The 25,529-nt window shown below is 37.1% G+C and overlaps 1 protein-coding gene across 1 annotated transcript in view; it reads right to left on the minus strand.

Annotated features, from left to right (window-relative positions):
• Positions 1-25,529, minus strand: part of LOC138083518 (glycerophosphodiester phosphodiesterase domain-containing protein 4-like) — a 104,939-nt gene that overhangs the window by 20,497 nt on the left and 58,913 nt on the right. The window contains exons 11-13 of the mRNA XM_068977378.1: positions 22,967-23,188; positions 21,796-21,950; positions 339-486 (exon numbers count right to left, since the gene is read on the minus strand). Coding sequence (XP_068833479.1) covers positions 339-486; positions 21,796-21,950; positions 22,967-23,188 — 525 coding nt within the window. The remainder of the gene's footprint in view (positions 1-338; positions 487-21,795; positions 21,951-22,966; positions 23,189-25,529) is intronic.

Here is a 25,529-nt window from a genome sequence, read left to right on the forward strand (position 1 = left end):
CACTGTTGCTCTGCCTACAGGTGGGGATGCAGTATCAACACACTGGAGTCAGACATTGTGAATCCTGCATCATGCGAAGCTTCAAACTTCAGATTCCCATGAATTACTCCTAGTGGCTAGCTCAGAGGGTTGAATTACACTATCCAAGAAAGGCACATTGTGGGGATTCAATAAACAGCCAACTATTTATACCAACAGCAATTTCTCCCTGAGAATAACTGTTTCTGCTCTTAAGTAGCTACTCTGGGGACTGCACAGTGGGCAATGTAGGGGTAGGGTGGGGGACAGAGACTCCTACTGTATCAGTCTAGCAAGAATAATCTGAACAACCAGCTCACCATGAAGTAGTAAGGGTGATTCATCCCATTCAGGACTTCAATGTTGTCTGTGGTCACGGACTGAATACTGTGGCACCAGACCAATGAGAAGAGCCAAGGTTCATTGACAATGTATAAGTTGATGCTGATGTTAGCTGCTTTATATTCTCTGGGAAGAAAAGGAACCCACAGGAGATTTAGATTTAATCTTATTTTTATCATCTAAAAGGTAAACAGCCACAATATTTGTGAAAGACTGTAGCTTAAATCACCAGAATTAGTTGGGCATGGGATGACTTATGACATGACACGTAGAATGAGCTCATGTTACAGTGAGACACAGAACTCCATTTACTACCTTTCCTCCTCAACCAACAGTAGTATGCATGTCCTAAGGGGAAAAGAAAGAAAGGAAGAAAAGAGGAAGGAAGGAAGGAAGTGGGGTACAGAGTGAAGCAAAGATGGAGGAAAAAATGGGAGGAAGGAAAGCCCTACTAGAATTAGCCAATTTCCATGGTATAAATATTCCTATGTATGAGCGCATGCGCTGTCACTTCAGTTGTGTCCAACTCTTTGTGACCCTATGGACTGGAGCCCACCAGGCTCCTCTGTCCATGGGATTCTCCAGGCAAGAATAATGGAGTTTCCATGCCCTCCTCCAAGGGATCTTCCCAACCTAGGGACTGAACCCGCACCTCTTATGTCTCCTGCACTGGTAGGCTGGATTTTTACCACTGGTACTAGCTGGGAAGCCTTAGCCCAATTTCAAACACCACTGTTAAAAGAGGTTTGCAAACCTCTTTGGCTCCATGGGCTGGTATGAGTGAGCTCCACATACTACTGTGAAGCAAATATATTTACTTCCTTCAGAGAACTTACCACTCTCTACTCTACCTGCTTTCCTATCAGTCTTCTTTACTTGAGTGTAAGCATATTAAAGCAGAGATTTTGCATTTCCATATGTTCAGTACCTGCTTCATAAAGAGTTAACTGAAGGAATAAATAAATGAATACCTATCTGGTAAATATTTACATTTCAAATTTTTAAAAGAATTTTCAAAACAACTGAGTAGGAGAAATGGAACCCAAATTTCCCTGTGCACTAAATGTCAGTAGATATGCACACACTATCTATAGATATGGAAAGAAAATAAGTAGAAGAACATCTAGTAACTCTAATCAAGTTGTCATCTTCAGAGAAAACTTCTCACAAAATGTACCATATAAATCCCTTCAAAATTTTTTTTTAATCCTGAGATGGCACAGTATATTGGAAACAGCTCTGTAGAAGCCTGGGTGTGAGTGCAGTCCACTAGCTTGGCAGGTTCTTAGGCTCAGTGTATAAATTGTAAGATAAAAAATCATACTACTACATTTGCAGGAGTGCTTGCAATTAGTTACCTAGTATATTGGAATTATCTCTAAGACAATTCTACATATAACCTAAAAGATTCTTTTTAATAGAAATAAGGAAATAGTAACTTTGCCATCTAAGGTCCATCTAGTCAAGGCTATGGTTTTTCCAGTAGTCATGTATGGATGTGAGAGTTGGACTATGAAGAAGGATGAGCGCTGAAGAATTGATGCTTTTGAACTGCTGTGTTGGAGAAGACTCTTGAGAGTCCCTTGGACTGCAAGGAGATCCAACCAGTCTATTCTGAAGGAGATCAGCCCTGGGATTTCTTTGGAAGGAATGATGCTAAAGCTGAAACTCCAGTACTTTGGCCACCTCATGCGAAGAGTTGACTCATTGGAAAAGACTTTGATGCTGGGATGGATTGGGGGCAGGAGAAGAAGGGGACGATAGAGGATGAGACGTCTGGATGGCAGCACTGACGTGATGGACGCGAGTCTGAGTGAACTCCAGGTGTTGGTGATGGACAGGGAGGCCTGGTGTGCTGCGATTCATGGGGTCGCAAAGAGTTGGACACGACTGAGCAACTGAACTGAACTGAACTGAATAAAAACCTACTTTTCAAAACTTTTTGAAACCAATACACAAAACCATCCCATTTCTATATAGAAATTGAAATAATACCATAAACAATTACTCCAAAGAAAAGTAAATACTTAGGTACTAACTTAACAAAACCTGTAAGCCATAAACTACAAAGAACTGATGAAAGTCATCAAAGATGATTTAAAAAGTGAAGAGACGTATGTGTTTATGAATCAGAAGACTCAACATTGTAAAGATGTCAGTTCTCACAGTGATCCGCAAGCTTAATGCAATTCCTATGAAAATACCAGAAAAGATTTTTGGACAATTAGCCCAGCTGATTCTGAAATGTATATAGTAAGGCACAGCCCAAAATTAACTAAAATGATACTAAAAGAGAATAAAGTGAGAAAGAATCACTCTACCCAATAAAGTTGGCTTAAACCTCAACCTTCAGAAAACAAAGATCATGGCTTCATGGAAAATAGATGGGGAAACAGTGAAAACAGTGTCCGACTTTATTTTGGGGGGCTCCCAAATCACTGCAGATGGTGACTGCATCCATGAAATTAAAAAACGCTTACTACTTGGAAGGAAAGTTATGACCAACCTGGATAGCATATTCAAAAGCAGAGACATTACTTTGCCAACAAAGTTCCGTCTAGTTAAGGCTATAGTTTTTCCAGTGGTCACGTATGGATCTGAGAGTTGGACTGTGAAGAAAGCTGAGTGCCAAAGAATTGATGCTTTTGAACTGTGGTGTTGGAGAAGACTCTTGAGAGTCCCTTGGACTCCAAGGAGATGCAACAAGTCCATCCTAAAGGAGATCAGCCCTGGGATTTCTTTGGAGGGAATGATGCTAAAGCTGAAACTCCAGTACTTTGGCCACCTCATGTGAACAGTTGACTCATTGGGAAAGACTCTGATGCTGGGATGGATTGGGGGCAGGAGGAGAAGGGGACGATAGAGGATGAGATGGCTGGATGGCATCACGGACTCGATGGACGTGAGTCTGAGTGAACTCCGGGAGTTGGTGATGGACAAGGAAGCCTGGCATGCTGCGATTCATGGGGTCACAAAGAGTCAGACACAACTGAGTGACTGAAATGAACTGAACTGAACTGATATAGCTACAGTAATCAAAATACTGTGGTCTTAGAAAAGAAACAGAGATTAGTGGAACATAATTTAAAATCGCAATGAGTTGGACACAACTGAGCAACTGAACAACAATTTAAAAGCCATAAACAGACCCACACAAACATGTCAAAATGATAATTGTTAAAGGTGCAAAATTAAATCAATGAAATAAGAAGGTTTTTTTCAACAAATGGTACTAGAGCAATTGTATAGGCAATGGCAAAAAAGAAACAGAAAACTTTGACCCACATCACAAAATTCATATAAAAATTGACTATAGATGGACCACAGAGTTAAGTATATGATGTAAAACCATAAAACTTTTGGGGGAAAAAAAACAGAAATCTTTGAGATCTAAAGGTTATACAAAGAGCTCTTAGACTTGACATTAAAAGCATGACTCATAAAAGAGAAAATAATCAAAATGTTAAAACTTTTGCTTTGTGGAAGACTCTGTTAAGGAGATGGTACACTTCTGAAACAGACTGGGACAAAATATTTGCAAATCAAATATCCAACAAAAAACTATACTCACACAAAGAACTCTCAATATTTAACAATAAAAAATCATGCAGTTCAGTTAAAAATGGTATGATAAGACATTTGACTGAAGAGGATAGACCATGGAAACTTAGCACATGAGAAGATGTTTAATATCATTACTTACCAGGGAATGAAAATTAAAACCACAATGAGATATCACTACACACATAACAGAATGACTACATTTAAAAATAAATCACAATGCCCTAAACTAGCAAGGATGGAGAACCTCTGGATCATCATACATTGCTGGTGGGAACATAAAATGGTATAGGCCCTCTGAAAATGTTTGGCAGTTCCTCATAAACTATATAAAACTTATAAAGTTCCTTATAAAACTTGCCAAACTATCATACCCCAGGAATTGCATTCTTGGGCATTTATCCCACAGAGGTAACAACTTATATTCACAGCAGGCAATTCTGGGAAGATGGCAGAAAAAGAAGCACCAGGAACCTGCCCCCATCTAAACAATAATTACACTGGCAAAATCTACCAAATGTAACTGCTTTGGCTCTATGGGGTTTATTGAAGTCTTGCAACTTCCAGGGAAATTTTATAAGTTATAGTTAACTTTGGTCAATTTCAGTAATTAGCACAGTATCAATTATCCACTCTGCATTCTCAGCCCTATCACAGGCAGCTGTGCCCATGTTCCTGGAGCAGCTTGCACACAGCCTATGGAAGCCAAGATGGGCCAAAAGGTCACTATCCTCCAATTATTGGAGATCTGTGCTCTGATGAAACATTTGAATCTAGCTGTATCTAGGGTACACCAAGACGAACTCAAAGAGATCCACCCTATGACATATTGTAATCAAACTTTCAAAAGCCAAAGGCAAAGAAAAGACTCTTGAAAGCATCTTGTTACATACAAGGATCCTCAATAACATCCTGAGCAGATTTTTCATCAGAAATTTTGGAAGACAGAAGGTAGTGGATCCACATAGTCTAAGTGTTAAAAGAAAAACCAGTCAACCAAGACATTTATATCCAGCAAAGCCTGTCTTTTAAAAATAAGGGGTGTTATAGGAAAAAACAAATCTGACTCCATATTAGATCTGTTTATTCTAATATGCAAGTTAAATTGCATACTCTATTGCTCTGGTGACAAGACAAGAATGCTGCCTATGGCTTGATATATATAGCACAGTTCATTCTCAAGGCTATGACTTATTAAAGGATATCACTTTTCCATTTACATGGAGATTGTGTAACACAGAATAGCACTTATCTTTGGAGGTCTTCAGGAACATTGTGATGTGACCTACATGGACAGGTACAACAACAAAGGATACCAAGAAGTTCCAACAACCAACCACATCTTCTCTCCTTTTAGAACATAAAAAGCCCAAATTCTAGCTTGGATAAGATGGTGCTTTGGGACACTCATTCACCGTATTCTCAGTCTACTAGCTTTCCAAATAAAATTGCTACTCCTTGACAGAGCATCTGTCATGTAGCAAGCAGTATGAGCTTGGATTTAGGTAACAAATTTTGGTGAATTTAGAGAGGATCCCTGTTGCTCATGGCCAGCTATCCCCAACTTAGAAATTATTGGATAAGACCCTAGCAACTGGTGGGACCACTTATGCTGAAGATCTTCCCTACAAAATTCCCCCAAATTGGCCCCACCTATCCCAGCACTTGGCAGTTGGAATAAGCACTTGGTATCTGGAAGTCAACAGGTAAGTTATCGCTGTGTATAAACCAAAAATTTTCTCCTCTCTGTTTGGGGCTTTTCTTCTCAGGAATAAGTCAATTTTTTTAATTTGAGTAGGGTACCCTATTGGAGAGAGGAAACAGTTGCTGATTTTTATCCAATTTTTGAACTGGTTTATCTGTTTCTTTGAATGAAAGCATCTGTGTGTGCCATATGTTTGTTTGTCTTATATTTCTGTCTTTAAAACCACTATTACTAAAGAAAGTCCTCTGGGGAGTGGTTTGATTACAGCTACAAACCCATGACTAAGAAAAAGAGAATATTCTATTGTAACAATGTGTGGTCACAGTACCTGTCTGGAACTCTAATGGGATTTATCTGGTTATCTTGAGACCCTGTGTACCATGTACTGCCACCTTTGCTGTGTTAATTGCATCATCTGTGGTCTCCTGTGTCATTGAAAGTGAAAGTCACTCAGTTATATCTGACTCTTTGCAACACCATGAACTGCAGCCCACCAGCCTCCTGTGTCCATGGAATTCTCCAGGCAAGAATGCTGGAGTGGGTTGCCTTTTATTTCTCCAGCCTGTGTCACTGGTATATGTAAAACCCCAAGACCAAACTTAAGGGTTTATTTAGAATTCTCTGTTTGTCTTTGAGCTTTTGTTTCACTTTGTTTTGGAACCATTTCTTCATTTACAGTCAAATCAGTCTGTGATATTTAAAACTTTTACTGATGTCAAATGGAAGAAAGGAACACACACACACACAAAATAAAACTTGTCTGTGTCTGAGAGTGGGGCATTCCCAGGGAGAAGAGAAAATTCCCACTTTGTTCTTAAAACTGAAAGCCTCAGCCCAGAATTCAGCTGATAGATTTATTCCAAGGCAAAATGGTTAAGAGAAGATCAATGGGTATTTTTTATTTTATAGTAAAACACTCAAAAAGACTATACAGCTCTGCAATTAGAGCTATTCCGTAAGGACTATGGGGAAGAATGATGAAATGCCCTATGTGCAAATATTTGTGCTATTACATCAGGGAAAATTAAAGAAGAAAGGGAACTAGAGTGAGGATATGTTGTTTAATACCTTCACCCCTCTGCCTGAGCCATTTGTGCCAGCCACTCTAGCTGCTATGTGAATATATCTATGTCTTATTATTTCATTACTTTCCTATAAAGCTAGAGCCAGTTCCCAATGCTGGGGCTCAGGAAATGTTCGAACTGGCTCCCACACCTTATAGGGATCAATTAGAAAATCCTGTATTAGGTCCTGGAGCACAGAGACCTAGTCTGATATTGCCATCTTAGACCTGTTAGGACACCAAGTTTGGACCACTCCCTGCTCAAGCCAATTTCCCCTATGCCATTATCCTGTGAGGGCCTAAATGCAAACAGCCAGCAGGCTGGTTTTAATAAATTATTTTTAATTCAGTAAAAACCAAATAAAGACTCCTCTGAATTTTTTCAATGAATTTATCAAGCCCACGGCAGATCCTGGGGTCTCTAAAAGTGCTAGAAGTGTAAATATGAGAAAAATGCAGACATGAGATGATGCATTTGGAATGAACCCTTCTCAGTTGGTAGATGCTTCTTTTAAAGTATTCAACAACAGGAAACAATAACAGAAATTAGAAGATGCAAACAGAATGCCACTTTTTTGGCAGCAGCATTTGACTCCCAGAAGACAAGTAACCTGAATAGAGGTAAGCCACCCCTGAGGAAGGAACAATACACTTACTGTAAGGAGGAAGGACAGTGGAAAAAATTATTGCCCTGGGGTAAAACGCTAAAAACAGAACAAAGAAATATAGGAACCTTTCATATGACAGAAATAGATGATGATGAATGAAGAAGCTCAGATTCTCTCTTGGACTTGAGGCACCCAATTACAATTTCCCCACAGGAGCCCAAGGTAAAACTGACAGTGGGGAATGATCTGATTGACTTTCTGATAGACAAGGGTGCAACATACTTTATGGTAAACACTGGGGTGGCACAGAAAACATCTCGATCCATCTCAGTCACAAAAGTCTCTAAAGAAGTACAAAATCATTCCTTCTTACAAACTCCAGAATGCCACCTAAGGGACCTCGTCCTGAAACAGCTTCTTATATATGCCAGAGTAACCAATCCTTTTGAGTTGAGATTTCCTTTGTGTATGAAATCCTCAAATAACTTTTTTGCCAGAACAGCTTGAGATCAGAATCCTACCAGAACATGCTTTAAGACTGTATTCTTAAAGACTATATTCTTTAAGCCTATATATTCATGAAATGCCCCCTCCAAAAAAGAGACAGAGCTCTTTAGCCCCACCCCCAAGGAAATAATGATCTGAACTACATGGACACCTCTGCAAGAACAGAGGATTCATACACCAAGAAGTTTGCACCAACCAACCACAACCCCTCCAGTTGCAGTATAAATGAAGACTAAGTTCTAAGTTGGTGAGATGTTTCTGTGACATACTAGACATCTTCTCAGTCTGCCAGTTTTCTGAACAAAGTTGTTAATACTTGCCCCAACAAACCGTCTCAATTTACTGGCTTGTTGTGGAGCGAGAAGTATGAGCTTGGACCCAATAAGAGGTGGAAATTAAGACATTCTCAAACGAAAGCTGAGGGAATTCATGGCCACTAGACTGACCCTGTAAGAAAAATTCAAGGGAGTCCTCCAAGGTAAAATAAAGTCATGAGATAGTAAAGGATTTCAGTAAAAGTAAATACGTGGGAAAATTTAAAATCTAGCATTGGTTTTGCCATGCCAATACAATATTGTAAAGTAATTAACCTCCAATTAAAATAAATAAATTTATATTTTTAAAAAAATTTTTAAGTATAAAAAATATCTAGCATTACTGTAAAAATGGTCTGTAAACACAACAACTTAAATATGTCTTTATTTTTCACATAATTTAAGACTGAAACACTTAAAGGGAAAAAAAACACAATCATTAATCTAAAAGCTAGTATTTTTGTAACTCTGGTTATCACTCCACATGTTGTTTTCAATATCATGTGAGAAACGACTACATTTAGAAGTATTGTTATTTTATATTTAGGGCACACAATGAAAAAAGATGAAGTTTTCTGACATCAACAAGCAAAAGGGGTAGGACCGGTCCTGTGAAGGAGAAGAGCTATTGCATATCATCGAATTTAAGCTGGTATAAATTCAATCACAGTGTCATGTTACATGGTAAGTGCAATTCCCATGGTAACCATAGGGAAATTAGGTATATAATATATTTTAAAAAACTGAGGGCTTCCCTGGTGGCTCAGAGGGTAAAGTGTCTGCCTACAATGCTGGAGACCCAGGTTTGATCCCTGGGTTGGGAAGTTCCCCTGGAGAAGAAAATGGCAACCCACTCCAGTACTCTTGCCTGGAAAATCCCATGGATGGAGGAACCTGGTAGGCTACAGTCCATGGGGTCACAAAAAGTCAGACACGACTGAACAACTTCATTTTCTTATATAAAAAAGGAAATGAGAAAAGGATTTAAATGTTCCAAGACAAAAATAACTAAACAGAAAAGAAAACAGTAAGGCAGGAAATAAAGGGTAAAATATTATAAAGTATATAGAAATAACAAATTAAAACAGATGACAGAAACAAAATAACAAATATTTACAGACATGATAGAAGTAACATGACAACAGCCCCCCTTATCAGTAATTACTTTAAATGGAAATGGATTAAACTCTCCATTCAAACAGAGATTGGCAGAATGCATAAAACCACATTTCATGGTATTTACAAGAGACTCAATTTTAGATCTGCTGTACAACAAAGTGAATCAACTATTGGCATACATGTATTTCCTCTTTCTTAGACCTTCTTCTTACCCCACACACCCACCCATCTAGGTCATCACTGAGCATACACCTGAGCTCCCTGTTCTATGCAGCAGGTTCCCACTAGCTATTTTTTCCATGGTAGTACATATATGTCAATTCTAACCTTTCAGTTTATCCCACCCTCGCATTTCCACCTTTCCCCCCTTTAGTGTCCACATGTCTGTTCTCTATTCCTGCCTTGAAAACAGGTTCATCTCTGCCCTTTTTCTGGATTCCATATATACGCATTAATATGTGATATTTGTTTTTCTCCTTCTGACTCATTTCACTCTGTATGACAGACTCTAGGACCATCCACATTTCTACAAACAACCCAATTTTGTACCTTTTTATGGCTGAGTAATATTACATTGTATAGATTTACCATTTTTCTTTTTTTGTATTTTTTGAACATTAATAAAAGTTTCAATACAGCAAGAAAACATAATAATTATAAACATTTATGTACATAATACAGACAAGCAAAATTTATATAGCAAACACTGACAGAATTGAAACTATATTATAATAGTTGGAGATTTTAATACCCCACTTTTATTAACAGACAGAACAACCAGACAGAAGATAAATAGGGAAACAGAGGACTCAATCAATACAAGAAACTAACTGTACATACGCAGACATATGCAAAATGCTCCACCCAACAATAGGATGCACAAACTTCTCAAGTACACATGGGACATTTTCAGGACAGACTAGATGTTTGGCCACAAAATCTCAATAGACTTAAAAAGATACGTAACAGGACAAAGTTAGAAGTCAATAACAAAACAAAAATGAAAATGTACATATTTGTGGAACTTAATACACTTTCAAGCAACCAGTGGATCAAAAAAAAGTAACCACTAGGCAAACTATAAAATATTTGGATATGTGATGAAAAGAAAAACAAAATCCATGGGATGTAGCAAAAGTAATGCATGGGGGGAAATGTATATCTAAATGCGAACATTAAAAAAAAAAAAAAAGAAAGATCTCAAATCAACAACCTACCTTTAAAACTTAAGAAAATGGAAAAAGCAAAAGGAAGAAAATAATAAAGGTCAAAACAGAAATAAACAAAATGAAGAACAGAAAACCAACAGAGAAAAATCAATGAAACCTAAGGTAATTCTCTGAATATATCAACAAAATTGATAAGCCTTTAACATGATATACAAACATGAAAAAGAGAAAAGACTCAAATTACTGAAGTCAGAAATTAAAGTGGGAAAATTGCCACCAATTTAACAGAAATATGAGGATTATAAGAGGGTACTATAAGGAATCATATCTCAACAAACTAGATAGACTCAATGAAATGGACAAAATTCCTAGAAACATAAAACCTACCAAGACTGAATCAGAAAAGAAATCAGTAATGAATAAGAAAACGCAAATAGACCTACAATGGGTAAAGAAATTGAATCATTAACCAAAACTCTCCAAAGAAAATTCCTGGACCCAATGACTACACTGGTGAATATCACCAAACATTCCAAGAATAACAAATACCAAACCATTAGGATGGCTACATCAAAAAAACAGAAATCAATTCTGGTTTCCTCCATGTGTATACCTAGCAGTGGGATTGCTGGGTCATAAGGCAGTTCTATTTGTAGTTTTTTAAGGAATCTCCACACTGTTCTCCATAGTGGCTGTACTACTTTGCATTCCCACCAACAGTGTAAGAGGGTTCCCTTTTCTCCACACCCTCTCCAGCATTTATTGCTTGTGGACTTTTGGATTGCAGGCATTCTGACTGGTGTGAAATGGTACCTCATTGTGGTCTTGATTTGCATTTCTCTGATAATGAGTGATGTTGAGCATCTTTTCATGTGTTTGTTAGCCATCTGTATGTCTTCTTTGGAGAAATGTCTATTTAGTCCTTTGGCCCATTTTTTGATTGGGTCATTTATTTTTCTGGAATTGAGCTGCATAAGTTGCTTGTATATTTTTGAGATTAGTTGTTTGTCAGTTGCTTCATTTGCATACCCCAATGTTCATCGCAGCACTGTTTATAATAGCCAGGACATGGAAGCAACCTAGATGTCCATCAGCAGATGAATGGATAAGAAAGCTGTGGTACATATACACTATGGAGTATTATTCAACCATTAAAAAGAATACATTTGAATCAGTTCTAATGAGGTGGATGAAATTGGAGCTGATTATTCAGAGTGCAGTAAGCCAGAAAGAAAAACACCAATACAGTATACTAACACATATATATGGAATTTAGAAAGACGGTAATGATAACCCTGTATGTGAGACAGCAAAAGAGACACAGATGTAAAACAGACTTTTGGACTCTGTGGGAGAGGGAGAGGGTGGGGTGATTTGGGAGAATGGCATTGAAACATGTATACTATCATGTAAGAAACAAATCGCTAGTCTAGGTTCGATACAGTATACAGGATGCTTGGGGCTGGTGCACTGGGATGACCCAGAGAGATGATATGGGGAGGGTAGTGGGAGGAGGGTTCAGGGTTGGGAACTCATGTACACCTGTGGTGGATTCATGTCAATGTATGGCAAAACCAATACAGTATTGTAAAGTAAAAAAAAATAATAAAATTTAAATTAAAAAAAAAAAACAGAAATCAATAAGGATGTGTTAACATGGAAAACTTGGAACATTTGTGTCCTGTTTTTACAGCCACTGTGGAAAACAGTATGATGTTTATTCAAAAAATTAAAAAAAGAATGCATACAATCCAGCAATTCTACTTTCTGGTAAATACCCAAAAGAATTGAAAGCAGGGTCTTGAAGAGCTATTCATACCCATGTTCCAAGCTGCCTCATTCACAAGAGCTAAGATGTTCAAGCAACCCAAATTCCATCAGCTAATGAATGGATAAGAAAACTGTGGTACATACATACAATAGACTATTATTCAGCCTTAAAAAGAAATGAAATTCTGTAATGAATGAATTCAACATGGATGGACCTTGAGAACTTCATCCTAAGTGAAATAAGTTAGTCTTAGACAAATATGTGATTCTACTTACATGAATCAAAATCACAAACAGAAACACTCTGATGAGGGATTGATGAAGGTTCATTGTTTAATGAGAATTTAAGTTTACAAGATGAAAAGTGTTAGGTAGGTAGATGATGGTGATTGTTGTATAACACAGTGAATGTACATTAAAACCACAGTATTTTATATTAAAATCATTGCAAAAGTAAGTTTTATATATATTTTAACACAATGAAGACACTTTTTAAAGAATGGGGAATCTGAGTGCATTATAGACTCTTAGTTAAAAAATCAAGTTGTCATGAAAACCTATACTCAAATGTTCATAACATTTATCTATAATAAATACAAACAATCAGATATCTTTCAGTTGATGAATAATTTTACAAATATTAGTACATTCATACAATGGAACACTATCCATCAATGAAACTGAAAAAACTGTAGATGCATGCAACAATATGGATAAATGTCAAAGGGAATTATACTGAGTGGAAAAAAGGCCAATCACAACAGGTTGCATACTCTGTGATTCTTCTATATAACTTTCTTAAAATGACAGGATTATAGAAGTGCAGAAGAGATTAGTCATTGAGAGAGGTTATGGTTTGAGGTGAGTAGATGCAGATGGAAGGAAGGGGAGTGTAGTTATCAAAGGGCAACAAAAGTAATACTTCTGGTGATTCCAGTCGAGGTTCGAAGCATGAGACAGAGTGCTCAGCGCTGGTGCACTGGGATGATCCTGAGGGATGGGATGGGGAGGGAGATGGGAGGGGGGGTTCAGGATAGGGAACACATGTTCACCCATGGCTGATTCATGTCAATGTATGGCAAAAACCACTACAATATTGTAAAGTAATTAGCCTCCAATTAAAATAAATAAATTAAAACACACACACACATTTGTAAAAAAAAAAAAAAAAAAGAAAGAAAAGAAAAACTGGAGCTGGAAATTAAGAGCTTTGAATCCAAGGCTAAGGAGATTGTACTCTTTCCTATAAGCAGTGGGGGAATCCTCAGGGTGTTTGAGTGAAACACAGACATTTACATGTTTAGAAGCAACTTCCTGTAGCACTGTGGCTAATAAGGAGGCCAGGCTAGTGGTATCTTAAGAATCTTTCTTCACCTCTCCAAAATATTGGAAATGATCATTCATGGGGTATGTTTACTGAGCCTATGCAAAACTGAAGGTATTCCTAGCAACTTTTCCCTACATTACCTCCACTTCTTTAAAATTCAGTAAGTCTATATTATCTTAGGTCTTGAGATGTTAATGACTTCGAATAATTGTCAACACTTGCAATTATAATAACAGATACTTTATCATTTCTCATAATGAGCAATGCTAATTAAAACTGATTGTGCTAAGAAAAAAAAAGTAATAGTTCTGGTGATTAAACCAGTCTATCTTGGTTGTGCTGTTAAGATCCACAAACATATATATGATAAAACTGCACAGAACTATATATACAAAACATACATAAAATGAATGTAAGTAAAACTTGGGAAATTTGAGTAAGATAGGTGGGTTTTATCAATAAAAATAGCTTGGTTTCGATATCATACCATTACAAGTTTTACCAACAGAGTAACACATCATCACATCATCATTTTGTATTATTTCCTACATGTTAACATGCAATCATTTCAAAATAAAAAGTTTAAAAAATACTATAGACTATTTTTTAAAATACAATACAAATATACTCTGGGTTTGGTTTTTCTAGCAGTCACGTATGGATGTGAGAATTGGACCATACAGAAGGCTGGAGCACCGAAGAATTGACGCTTTCGAACTGGTAGTGTTGGAGAAGACCCTTGAGGGTCCCTTGGACTGCAAGGAGATCAAACCAGTCAGTCCTAAAGGAAATCAACCCTGACTATTCATTGGAAGGATTGATGCTGAAGCTGATACTCCAGCACTTTGGCCACCTGATAAGAAAAGCTGATTCATTATAAAAGACCCTGATGCTGGGAAAGATTGAAGGCAGGAGGAGAAGGGGACAACATAGAACAAGATGGTTGGATGGCATCACCAACTCAATGAACATGAGTTTGAGCAAGCACCAGGAAATGGTGAAGGACAGGGAAGCCTGGCATGTTGCAGTCCATGGGGTCACAAATAATCGGACATGACTGTGTGACTAAGCAACAACAACTTTGGGTTTTATATCAAAAGTATTATAACTTCACACCAGTCAGAATGTCTGCGATCCAAAAGTCTGCAAGCAATAAATGCTGGAGAGGGTGTGGAGAAAAGGGAACCCTCTTGCACTGTTGGTGGGAATGCAGACTAGTACAGCCACTATGGAAAACAGTGTGGAGATTCCTTAAAAAATTGCAAATAGAACTGCCTTATGACCCAGCAATCCCACTGCTGGGCATACACACCAAGGAAACCAGAATTGAAAGAGACACATGTACCCCAATGTTCATCGCAGCACTGTTTATAATAGCCAGGACATGGAAACAACCTAGATGTCCATCAGCAGATGAATGGATAAGAAAGCTGTGGTACATATACACAATGGAGTATTACTCAGCCGTTAAAAAGAAAACATTTGAATCAGTTCTGATGAGATGGATGAAACTGGAGCCGATTATACAGAGTGAAGCAAGCCAGAAAGAAAAACACCAATACAGTATACTAACACATATATATGGAATTTAGAAAGATGGCAATGATGACCCTGTATGCAAGACAGCAAAGGAGACACAGATGTGTAGAGCGGACTTTTGGACTCTGTGGGAGAGGGAGAGGGTGGGATGATTTGGGAGAATGGCATTGAAACATGTATACTATCATGTAGGAAACGAATCGCCAGTCTATGTCTGATGCAGGATACAGCACGCTTGGGGCTGGTGCACGGGGATGACCCAGGGAGATGTTATGGGGAGGGAGGTGGGAGGGGGGGTTCATGTTTGGGAATGCATATACACCTGTGGTGGATTTATGTCAATGTATGGCAAAACCAATACAGTATTGTAAAGTAAAATAAAGTAAAAATAAAAATTAAAAAAAATAAAAATAAAAAAATTAAAAATAGGAAAAAAAATGCTGAATTAGGAGAAATGAAGAGACCACATGACAGTACAAGTGAGTGAAGCACAGAAGTGAAAGATAGTTGGTAAAAAATGTAAGCAAAAGACAATAAAGGTTTATTTATGAGAGTGAAAAAAAAAGTAGTATAACAAGAAGAGCACAAAGGGCAGAAGGTAGTAAATACAACTGTGTTGTCTTAAGGCTTTAATATTTTTTTATTTTATATTATAGAATAATATTAATTTACAGATTATAATAGTAATTATAATCCCTAGAGCAACCACTAAAAAATAATTCAAAAATGTAAAAGCCTGTAGAAGAGACAGAAAAGAACACTAAAGAATTAGAAATTAACTAAAAAATTAAAACATAGGAAAGAACAACCAAAACAACTCACCAAGATTAGAGAGGATACATAGGAAAAAATGGTCCTAATTATAATGTAAACCCAAGTATATCAGGTAAACTAAATATTAATGGACCAACAATTCTCATTAAAAAATAGACATTATCCTCATAAACATAAAAGCAAGAACCAATATTCTGTTTATTAAAGATGCACTTTAAACATAAATATGCAAAGCAGTTGAAAGACAAAGGACAAAAAAAAAAACCACACAAACACTAACTATAAGAAAATGTAGCAATATTAATAAAAGCAATCTTTAGACACAAATTATAACCAGAGACCATGGATATTTCATAATGAAAAGGTGAATTCACCAAGAAGATCTAACAATTCTAAATTTAAATGTATTTTTTTAAGTGTTTAAAATATAAGAAGCCAAACAACCACCGTAATAACAATAACAATAAATAGAGCTAAAGTGAGAAATAACACAAATCAGCAACCAGAGTGGGAGATATCAATACCTGTCTCCATAATTGACAGATGAGGCATTTGGAGACCTTAATTTCTCTGGTGTGGCAGACTGCTCACAGAAGTAAGAAGGCAGGTGACAATGGTCTAATCTTGTCAATATGAAAGCTACTTCTATTCTAAATAGAATAATATTTACTGTGAAGAGAGGCCTCATGCATAGAATATTTTTTAAAAAGAATTTCCTAGTTGAATGTTTATTATATATTTTGTAAGTAATTATAGAATGTGGATTTATGAGGCATGGTTCCCTGGAGAAGGTCACATAAACTACATATCTCTTTGGGAATATTAAATGCAGATGTTCTGTAATGTAAATGCTCCCCTCTACGTGAAACAGCTCTGCAAAAACTCACTTGGAGCTCTTATCTATTACTGTAGGCCATAGAGTATGGATCCAGTAAAAGAAAAAGCCTGCAAAGCTGCAATCAATGACTGACCTTTCCTTGCTTTCTCTAAACCTCTTGATTGACTGCTGTACCTTTTAAATTAATAATAAAGCTTCAGAGTAGGTAAGTTCTATGCTGTGTGGGAGTTTGATATGCAACAAACAAAGCATTAGAAAAAGAAGGGGAAAATACTGTATAAATGTTTTAAAAGACTGTCAACCGAACTAAACTGACCAATATTTACAGAATACCACATCCAAGAAATGAAGAGAGCTCATCATTTTTAGGTGGACATGGGAAATTTATCAAGACAAATGACTTAGTAGGCAAGGAGACCAGTTTAAATACATTTAAAGTATTGAAGTCATAGAGACTTGTTCTTTGGTCACAATGAATTTGGAGAAGGAAATGGCAACCTACTCCAGTATTCCTGCCTGGAAAATCCCATGGACAGAGGAACCTGGCGGGCTATAGTCCATGGAACACAAAGAGTCGGACACAACTGCATGACTAACACACACACACACACACACACACACACACACACAATGAATTTAAGTCAAAAGCAAATAACACTAAGGATAGATGCAGTAATACATCTTTAAAAGGTTAGCAATTCATTTCTAAGTAATCTTTGAGTCAAGTGGGAAATAAAACACTTTTTAAATATTTTAAATTGGATGTTGTGGAATGTAAGTAATGCTGGTATGGTAATTTATAGCTTTAAACGTTTATGCTAGAAGAGAAAATTTAGAATCAAACGTGCCTAATTTTCTACCTAAAGAAACTAATAAAAGAAGAGCAAAGTAAACCTAAAGGAAATATAAAAAAGAAAATAAAGATAACAGCAGTCAATGAAATAGGAAAGAAAATTTGCAACAGAATATAGCTAATGAAGCTAAAATTTGGTTTTTTGAAATGCTTAGTACAATTCACAAACCTCTATAAATAAAAATGTCTAACACTAATACTAAAATGTACTGGACCTAGAGGTGACAGCTGAACAACATTCTGAATATACTAAATTCTCCTGAATTGTTACTTTAAATTGGTTAATTTTGTGGGAATTTTCATCTCAAAATTAAAATTTTTTCTAACATTTAAAATCCCCACATCAGAAATAAATCAGAGGACATCTTTGTATGCATATAATTTTGGTTCAGTTCAGTTCAGTCGCTCAGTTGTGTCCGACTCTTTGTGACCCCATGAATAACAGCACGCCAGGCCTCCCTGTCCATCACCATCGCCTGGAGTTCACTCAGACTCACGTCCATTGAGTCAGTGATGCCATCCAGCCATCTCATCCTCTGTCGTTCCCTTCTCCTCCTGCCCCCAATCTCTCCCAGCATCAGAGCCTTTTCCAATGAGTCAACTCTTCGCATGAGGTGGCCAAAGTACTGGAGTTTCAGCTTTAGCATCATTTCTTCCAAAGAAATCCCACGGTTGATCTCCTTCAGAATGGACTGGTTGGATCTCCTTGCACTCCAAGGGACTCTCAAGAGTCTTCTCCAACACCACAGTTCAAAAGCCTCAATTCTTCAGCGCTCATCCTTCTTCACAATCCAACTCTCACATCCATACATGACCACAGGAAAAACCACAGCCTTGACTAGACAGACCTTAGTCAGTAAAGTAATGTCCCTGCTTTTGAATATGCTGTCTAGGTTGGTCATAACTTTTCTTCCAAGGAGTAAGCGTCTTTTAATTTCATGGCTGCAGTCACCATCTGCAGTGATTTTCGAGCCCAAAAAATAAAGTCTGACACTGTTTCCACTGTTTCCCCATCTATCTGCCATGAAGTGATGGGACCAGATGCCATGATCTTCATTTTCTGAATGTTGAGCTTTAAGCCAACTTTTTCACTCTCCACTTTCACTTTCATCAAGAGGCTTTTTAGTTCCTGTTAAAACACTCTTGGGAACTCATGTACACCTGTGGCTGACTCATGTCAATGTATGGCAAAACCAATACAGTATTGTAAAGCAAAATAAAGTAAAAATAAAAATTTTTTAAATAAAAATAAAGCATTCTCAGTCAAAATGGCAAGGTCACAATGTCTTGCATTAGTGGTCTGATCAAAATGAATACTAGTGGTCTAGTACACTAGTGGTCTGATCAAAATGAACACAGAGACTGCATTGGAAATGTGATTGGAATAAATATTCTGATTTAAACTGTATACAACTAACAAGGTACAACTGCTAAATTTCTTAAAATTCAGTGTTTCTTGAGAAGTGCTTGGAATAAAGTCTGGCTCATGAATAATCACGATCTAGCCTGTAGTATAGTTATATTTTAAAAACCCTTATACTCCTCTACTAGACTATATGGATTTCCTTACAAAAAGAATCATATCTTGCTTGTGTTGACTTTTCACTAAAACTAGTTGGTCTATATACATATTACTATTTGGGAAATATTTGCTGAGCTAAATTAAACTGCTTTTCTTTTTTGATGTTCAAAAACAAGATTCATTACAGACAATTTTTCAAAACAAGTAACTTCCAAAGTGTCATATTAAACCATGTAAAGTTTAGATAGTGAAACAAGTCACTGAATCATCAGAAATAGCACTATTCAGTTTCAGTATTTCTACTGCTTATGGCTGCTGATTTGAAGTACCTAGCCTTGAGGTTGGCAAGCTTGCCCTACAGCAGCAACAAACAAGTTGCAGGTCTCAAAATCTTTCAATAGTGAGATACAGGTTAGTTCAAATGAGATATGGCTTTTATTTTCAAACTAAGTGGGTTCTCAAATTGGACTAATACTCTATCATTTTGCTGGCTATGTAAGAAGTCACATATGGAAACCTGAGTTTTTTGGTGCCATTTTTGTGATATGTCTTTGTGCTGAGGGTAGACCATTTTTGACTGCCTGACTGGCATGCCACGTGGACAGCCCCTGCTTACCAGTTCCTAAGAGTGAAGATATGCCTGAGTGTTGGGACAGCATTTGCATCTCCTTAAATAATCACAAAATCCTGGGCTGAAGTTGAACATGCATCTGGACACATTCATCTAGCCTATGGTTCTCATTGGGAGCAATAATCATTTTCTCAGATGACATGTGGAAATACCTAGGGCATTTGAGATTGTCACAATGATGCAGTAACATCACTGGATGCTAAATATCCTACAATGTGGAGGAAGCGTCCTGATCAACACAGAACTGAACACTCTCCGAAGTTAGTAGTGTCTCCTATTGGTCCAACCCACCTTCAACCACAACTAAACAAAAAGAGAAACTTCTCCAAGGACACGCTGCTTCTTCAGAACCATTCATAGGAATAAACTAATTAGTCAAGACAAGAATAAGGGGTGAGATCCTTCAGAGAGAAACTCTAGAAAATACCCTATTTGATTATAAAAATTTTGTTATGGGGATAACGCTTTGCAGAAACTTGTCTAAGTCATCAGTGTGGTCATCACTTGTCTGATGGGTAGGCCAGGATTTGAAAATGAGTCTGTGGTCTACCAACCACTTTACACATAATAAAAGCTCAATAAATGGAAGCTATTATAATTAATTTCAACTACTAGTAATCTAAGTAATAATTATGAGAAAAAATTTAACTAGAAACATTTCCTATATGAAAATAAGTAAAAGGAGACAGAAATACATATACATATATAATTTTCTAATGTTGAAAGAAAAAAAAATGACATATTTTTGATCAATTCTGCTATGGTCAAAGAGCCAGGAAAAGTAAAACAAGTGCATCCAGCAGCCAAGTTCGTGGCTTTAAATACAAAAAGGTATCTATGGGAACTCCTACTAACCCCAAGAGATTTTGGATATACATCTACAACTACAGCTATGGTGATATCTACATCTCTTAACTGATGCCTATGTACATCTACATCTGTATCTCCAAGGAAGCTATGTCTTGGAAGCATTTAGAATTATCTGAAAAATTATTCTAAAATTGAATAGAAAGGGTATAGGGATTAACATGAGCAGTGACTAATAACAGTTGAATTTGAAAAAGTTACCATTTAATTCCCGGGTGCTTTTAATTCAGAAAATCTGTCCCTAATTATATATTTATAAATGTGGTATATAAATGATTTTACTTTATTCTCATACTAGGCTGTTTTAAGTTGTTTTTTTCCCTTTTATTTTTTTTTAATTTATTTCTTTTAATTGGAGGCTAATTATAATATTGTAGTGGTTTTTGCCATACATTGACACGAATCTACCAAGGGTGAACATATGTTCCTTATTCTGAACCCCCCTTCCACCTCCCTCCCCATCCCATCCCTCAGGGTCATCTCAGTGCACCAACCCTGTCTCATGCATTGAACCTGGACTGGCAATCTGTTTCACATATGATAATATACATGTTTCAATGCTATTCTCTCAAATCATCCCACCCTTGCCTTCTACAGAGTCCAAAAGTCTGTTGTTTACATCTGTGTCTCTCTTGCTGTCTCACATATAGGGTCATCATTACCATCTTTCTAAATTACATATGCATGCAAAAATATACTGTATTGGTGTCTTTCTTTCTGACTTACTTCACTCTGTATAATAAGCTCCAGTTTCATCCACCTATTAGAACTGATTCAAATGCACTTTTTAATAGTTGAGTAATATTTCACTGTGTATATGTACCACAGCTTTCTTATCCATTTGTCTGCCAATTTTATGTTTTTTGAAATAATGATTTAATTATGCCCTGGGTTATTCCTATGAGATCTAGATATCTGCATCAAAAAGCCATTTATAAGGTACTGTAATCTATCTGGTAATGGCAGAGGAAATCATCAACTTTTTGAGCTCTGACTTCCACTGATATAACATTATATAAAAAGAAAAAGAGCAACAGTGATAAGAGATTGGAGCACAAGGATAAGGGGCTGAAGACTGTCCCAGGAAGAGAGCCTATAATTGATAAATGTTTGTTGGCAGAGGATGGGAGGGGCAGGAGGAGGAAAATAGGGGATTCCAAACAGATAACCACACACAGATATCCTGAGGAGGAACCTAAGTACCTTGGCTGGGATGAAGATTTTGTGCAAGTAAGGCAATACATACCAAAAGAGGTATGATCAGTTACCTCAATCCATTGTAGTACAATCTCTTATAGTCAACATTTATTCTAGTGATATTTTCATCTGCAAGTTCCTGAAGGGTATAAAATGTGCCCACGTGCTGAAAACCAGGAGCTTTGCTCTTGATATACTTTCTCTCAGAACCTGGTAACCAAGCAATCTATAAGGAGAAATAGGACGTCTTTCAGTGGATAATCAACAGTCTAGACACAAACAGACCCATGTAGAATGGGAGGAGACCCATTCCAGCATGGGTACATTTTACAGGGAGCAGAGAGATTCCAGCCTTTGCTGAAAGAGTCAACCTGACTTAACATTGTCTAATGAACTTTTTTACAATTTACTTTAAATTGGAAGATAATTGCTTTAGATTGTTGTGTTGGTTTCTGCCATACAGCATTTAATGAACTCCTATAATGAGGCTTTCACCAAGGTTGTTCTGGAGCTGAGTTTTCCCAGTTAACATCATGGGACCAAGGGTCCATGGTGATATCATACTAGCCAAAGTGGATGAGGAGTTGGTAGGTGTGGATGAAAAGTCAGACTTATAAACATCTCCTCTGGCTGATGATGCTAAAAATCATCTTTGAGCAGAGTCATATCCTTCTAACAGGGGATGCTACTATGACTCATCTCTAGAAATAGTTCTATTTGCAGAGATACAAACTTGTTTCACTCATAGCATTTTTCCGTATTTTGAAATTTTAAGACATTTGGAATGATTAGCTGCTAAAATGCAGCAAATTCTCAGAAACATGATGAACAAATCTCTGCTCAAATAAGAACCAGATGTCCTTTCTATATTACTAATGAAAACCAAATCCTCAAAGCCTTAGTGTTCCATGCCCAGGCCCTTTCTAATAGATGTATGTTGGTGATGGTGAAGGTCACATTGTGTAGCAATCATACACATTCCCTTTTAACACCCTGGTGACATTTCATTTGGTTGGGAACAGCAAACGGCCTCAATGTTTTCCCCAATGATGTAAATTTAACTGGGTCATTCTTAGATTGCCACATGTAGCTGTATAAGCAACCAACTCCCATTTCTATAGAGAGCAGAATTATTTAAGGATCCCAGGAAAGATCTACAAGGTAGGTCACGCTCAAGTGCTATGCTCTTGGGGCAAGCCACCTCCCAACCTCTATCATAAATACTGAGATAGATAGACATACCAGATGTTGCTCAATCTTAGAGTCAAGGATCACTCTTACTACAAGGTGGATATACGATGATCTGGAAGGATGTCTTAAAGGAGGAGATTCAAGATCAAATATCACCAATTTTTTTTCCTTCTGTGCAATTGCCAATAAATCAGTTAGTTTAGCAATCTTCTGATTTCTTGCTCTTTCCTTATCAGCCTCTGATAAGGGTTTCATATGAAAAAATGGTTTGATCTAAAAATAAGTACATCAGAGAAAACATTGGCTCCTATCAAAAGCATTTTCCAATTCTCCTGCATTTAGCCCCACACCCAGCCCTACCTCCGTGTTGATCCATTACCATTCAACCCACCAGGACTTCTGAAATACTGGTCCTGAGATAAGAGTTGCCAAGAAGAGAAATTAGATGTAATTTCCATTGGAAGTGATGGTATTTGCAATGATTTAATCTATATCATAGAACCTGTTGTATTTGCACTAAAGGTTCTTCCTATTCTTTTCTACAGCTCCCTTTTCAAACTTTTTTAAAACTCAAGGTAATACAATTCATTTTTAGTTTCAATGGTTTCCCACATTTCCTCTCACTGTTCCAGTTATGGGCAAAGAAAAAAAAAAAGAAATACGCTTTAGCTTCAGATTGAATTGGATTCAAACCCACCTCTGTCATACATCTGCCTCCCTTGCCACATTCACCTGTTAAAAACCTTTCCTCTACTTGCACAGCTTAGTTCAAATGCTACCTCCTCATGAAGACGTCCTGCAATATTTCTGAACTAAAGAGACTTTGATGGCATTACTTCAATGACTAATTTTATGCCTCTTTAATTCTGTTCTCTATACTTACTTATTTATATATGTCTTAAACCAAATTCAAATCTTGGTTTCATATGCTTCTTGCTTTGTAACCTTGGTAAAATCATTTATATTCTCAAAGTCTTTATTGTTCAAACTACCAAATGGGAAAGTGGAGGAATAATGTATGTATTTCTCATGATTATTTTGATGATTAAATACAGTAAAATATTTTCTGGGTCTAGGAGAATGTCTGGTACACAGAATACTGCACAATTCACAACAGTCCCCTCACTTTTCTACTTCTACTCAGTGTAACTTTCTCACAGCAGGAACTGTCAGCTTTTTTAAGACACAGCATTTTATCTTACACCTCAGTCCATATATATATATATATATACATAGTCTATATTAAATTTAGTAGATGGCTACTTTTACCATTATTTGCCAATGTTAGATCACTTGTTGGTAAAGTTGGTGATAGATGGATATCTTTCAGAAGGAAGCAGTAGCTACCTCACATTTTCTCAAGACTAAAGTATTCTTCCTTTGTCTCAACACAACTTAATCTTCATTTTATTCTACCCTCTGTATTTCTTCTCATTCCCATAACACCCTAAGAAAGCTGCCCTTTCTCACTTTTTTCTCAAGAAAGAAACAATCTTATTTCATAATGCCAACAAGGAAGATCATCAGTATTGAATTAAACCATGATCAAGATCTGAGCTGAGTAAATAATTAAGTCTTTTCTTAATCCTCATAAACATAGGAATTTGCATCATAACTCGAGATTTCCTTAGACTCTACCAGTTCTAGACTAAATGATTCACTTAACTGCAAGACCTTCCTGTGGGGAAAACAGTGGAAAAAACTAGACGGGAAAGATCAAAAACAGATTTAAATAACTCATTTGTGCTTAATTTCTAAAATGCCCCCAAATGGCAAAGGGAATAGGAAATCCATTATACAAGGATATTCATGAAGCCTTTCCCTTAAGGACAACTTGAACAAAAAAAAAAAATTGAAATAGCAAAAACTATCAAGATTAACAGGAGGGTTTAAAACTAGATTCCAGTAGTTTTGAGTAGTAATACGGGTAATCTAATAGCTTACGTAAATCAGGTCTCACCTTAAAATACTCAGAAAAGTATACTGGAATGGGACAAAGCCAATTTAGACTATCTCTAGCCTATGACTGAACATTTGAAAAAGGCTCTAGTAAGTAACAAGCTAGAAATAAAGACAAATTCTCCACAAAACACCTTGTTCCTCAAGTAAAAAAAACAGTATTAAATGGTTCTCAGTTCTCTATGTCTGTGCTTAGAGAAATTACAAGTAGATGGGCTGCTAGATGATCCAGCTTATTAATTTGTTAAGAAACAGGACAATTAGAGTCGTGGCCAGTATGGCAGAGTAGAAAAACCCTCCACTGTCCTTTTCCCATGGACACACCAGAACTACAACCACTGGCAGAACAAGTATCTACGAGAAGAACCTAAAGACTTGTGGTGGTACAGTGGATAGAAATCCACCTGCCAATGCAGGAGACATGGGTTCAATCCCTAGTCCAGAAGGTTCCACATGCTGTGGGGCAACTAAGACTGTGTGTCACAACTACTGGAGCCCATGCTCTAGGGCCCACAAGCCACAACTAAGGAGACCCTGTGCCACAACTACTGAAGCCTGAGTGCTGCAACTACAGAAGCTTGTGCACCTAGAGCCTGTGCTGAGCAACAAAAGAAGCCACGGCAAGGGGAAGCGTGTATACCCCCATGTAAAGTGG

The sequence above is a fragment of the Capricornis sumatraensis genome, chromosome 8 (assembly GCF_032405125.1).
Source record: "Capricornis sumatraensis isolate serow.1 chromosome 8, serow.2, whole genome shotgun sequence".
NCBI classification, from domain to species: Eukaryota; Metazoa; Chordata; class Mammalia; order Artiodactyla; family Bovidae; genus Capricornis; species Capricornis sumatraensis.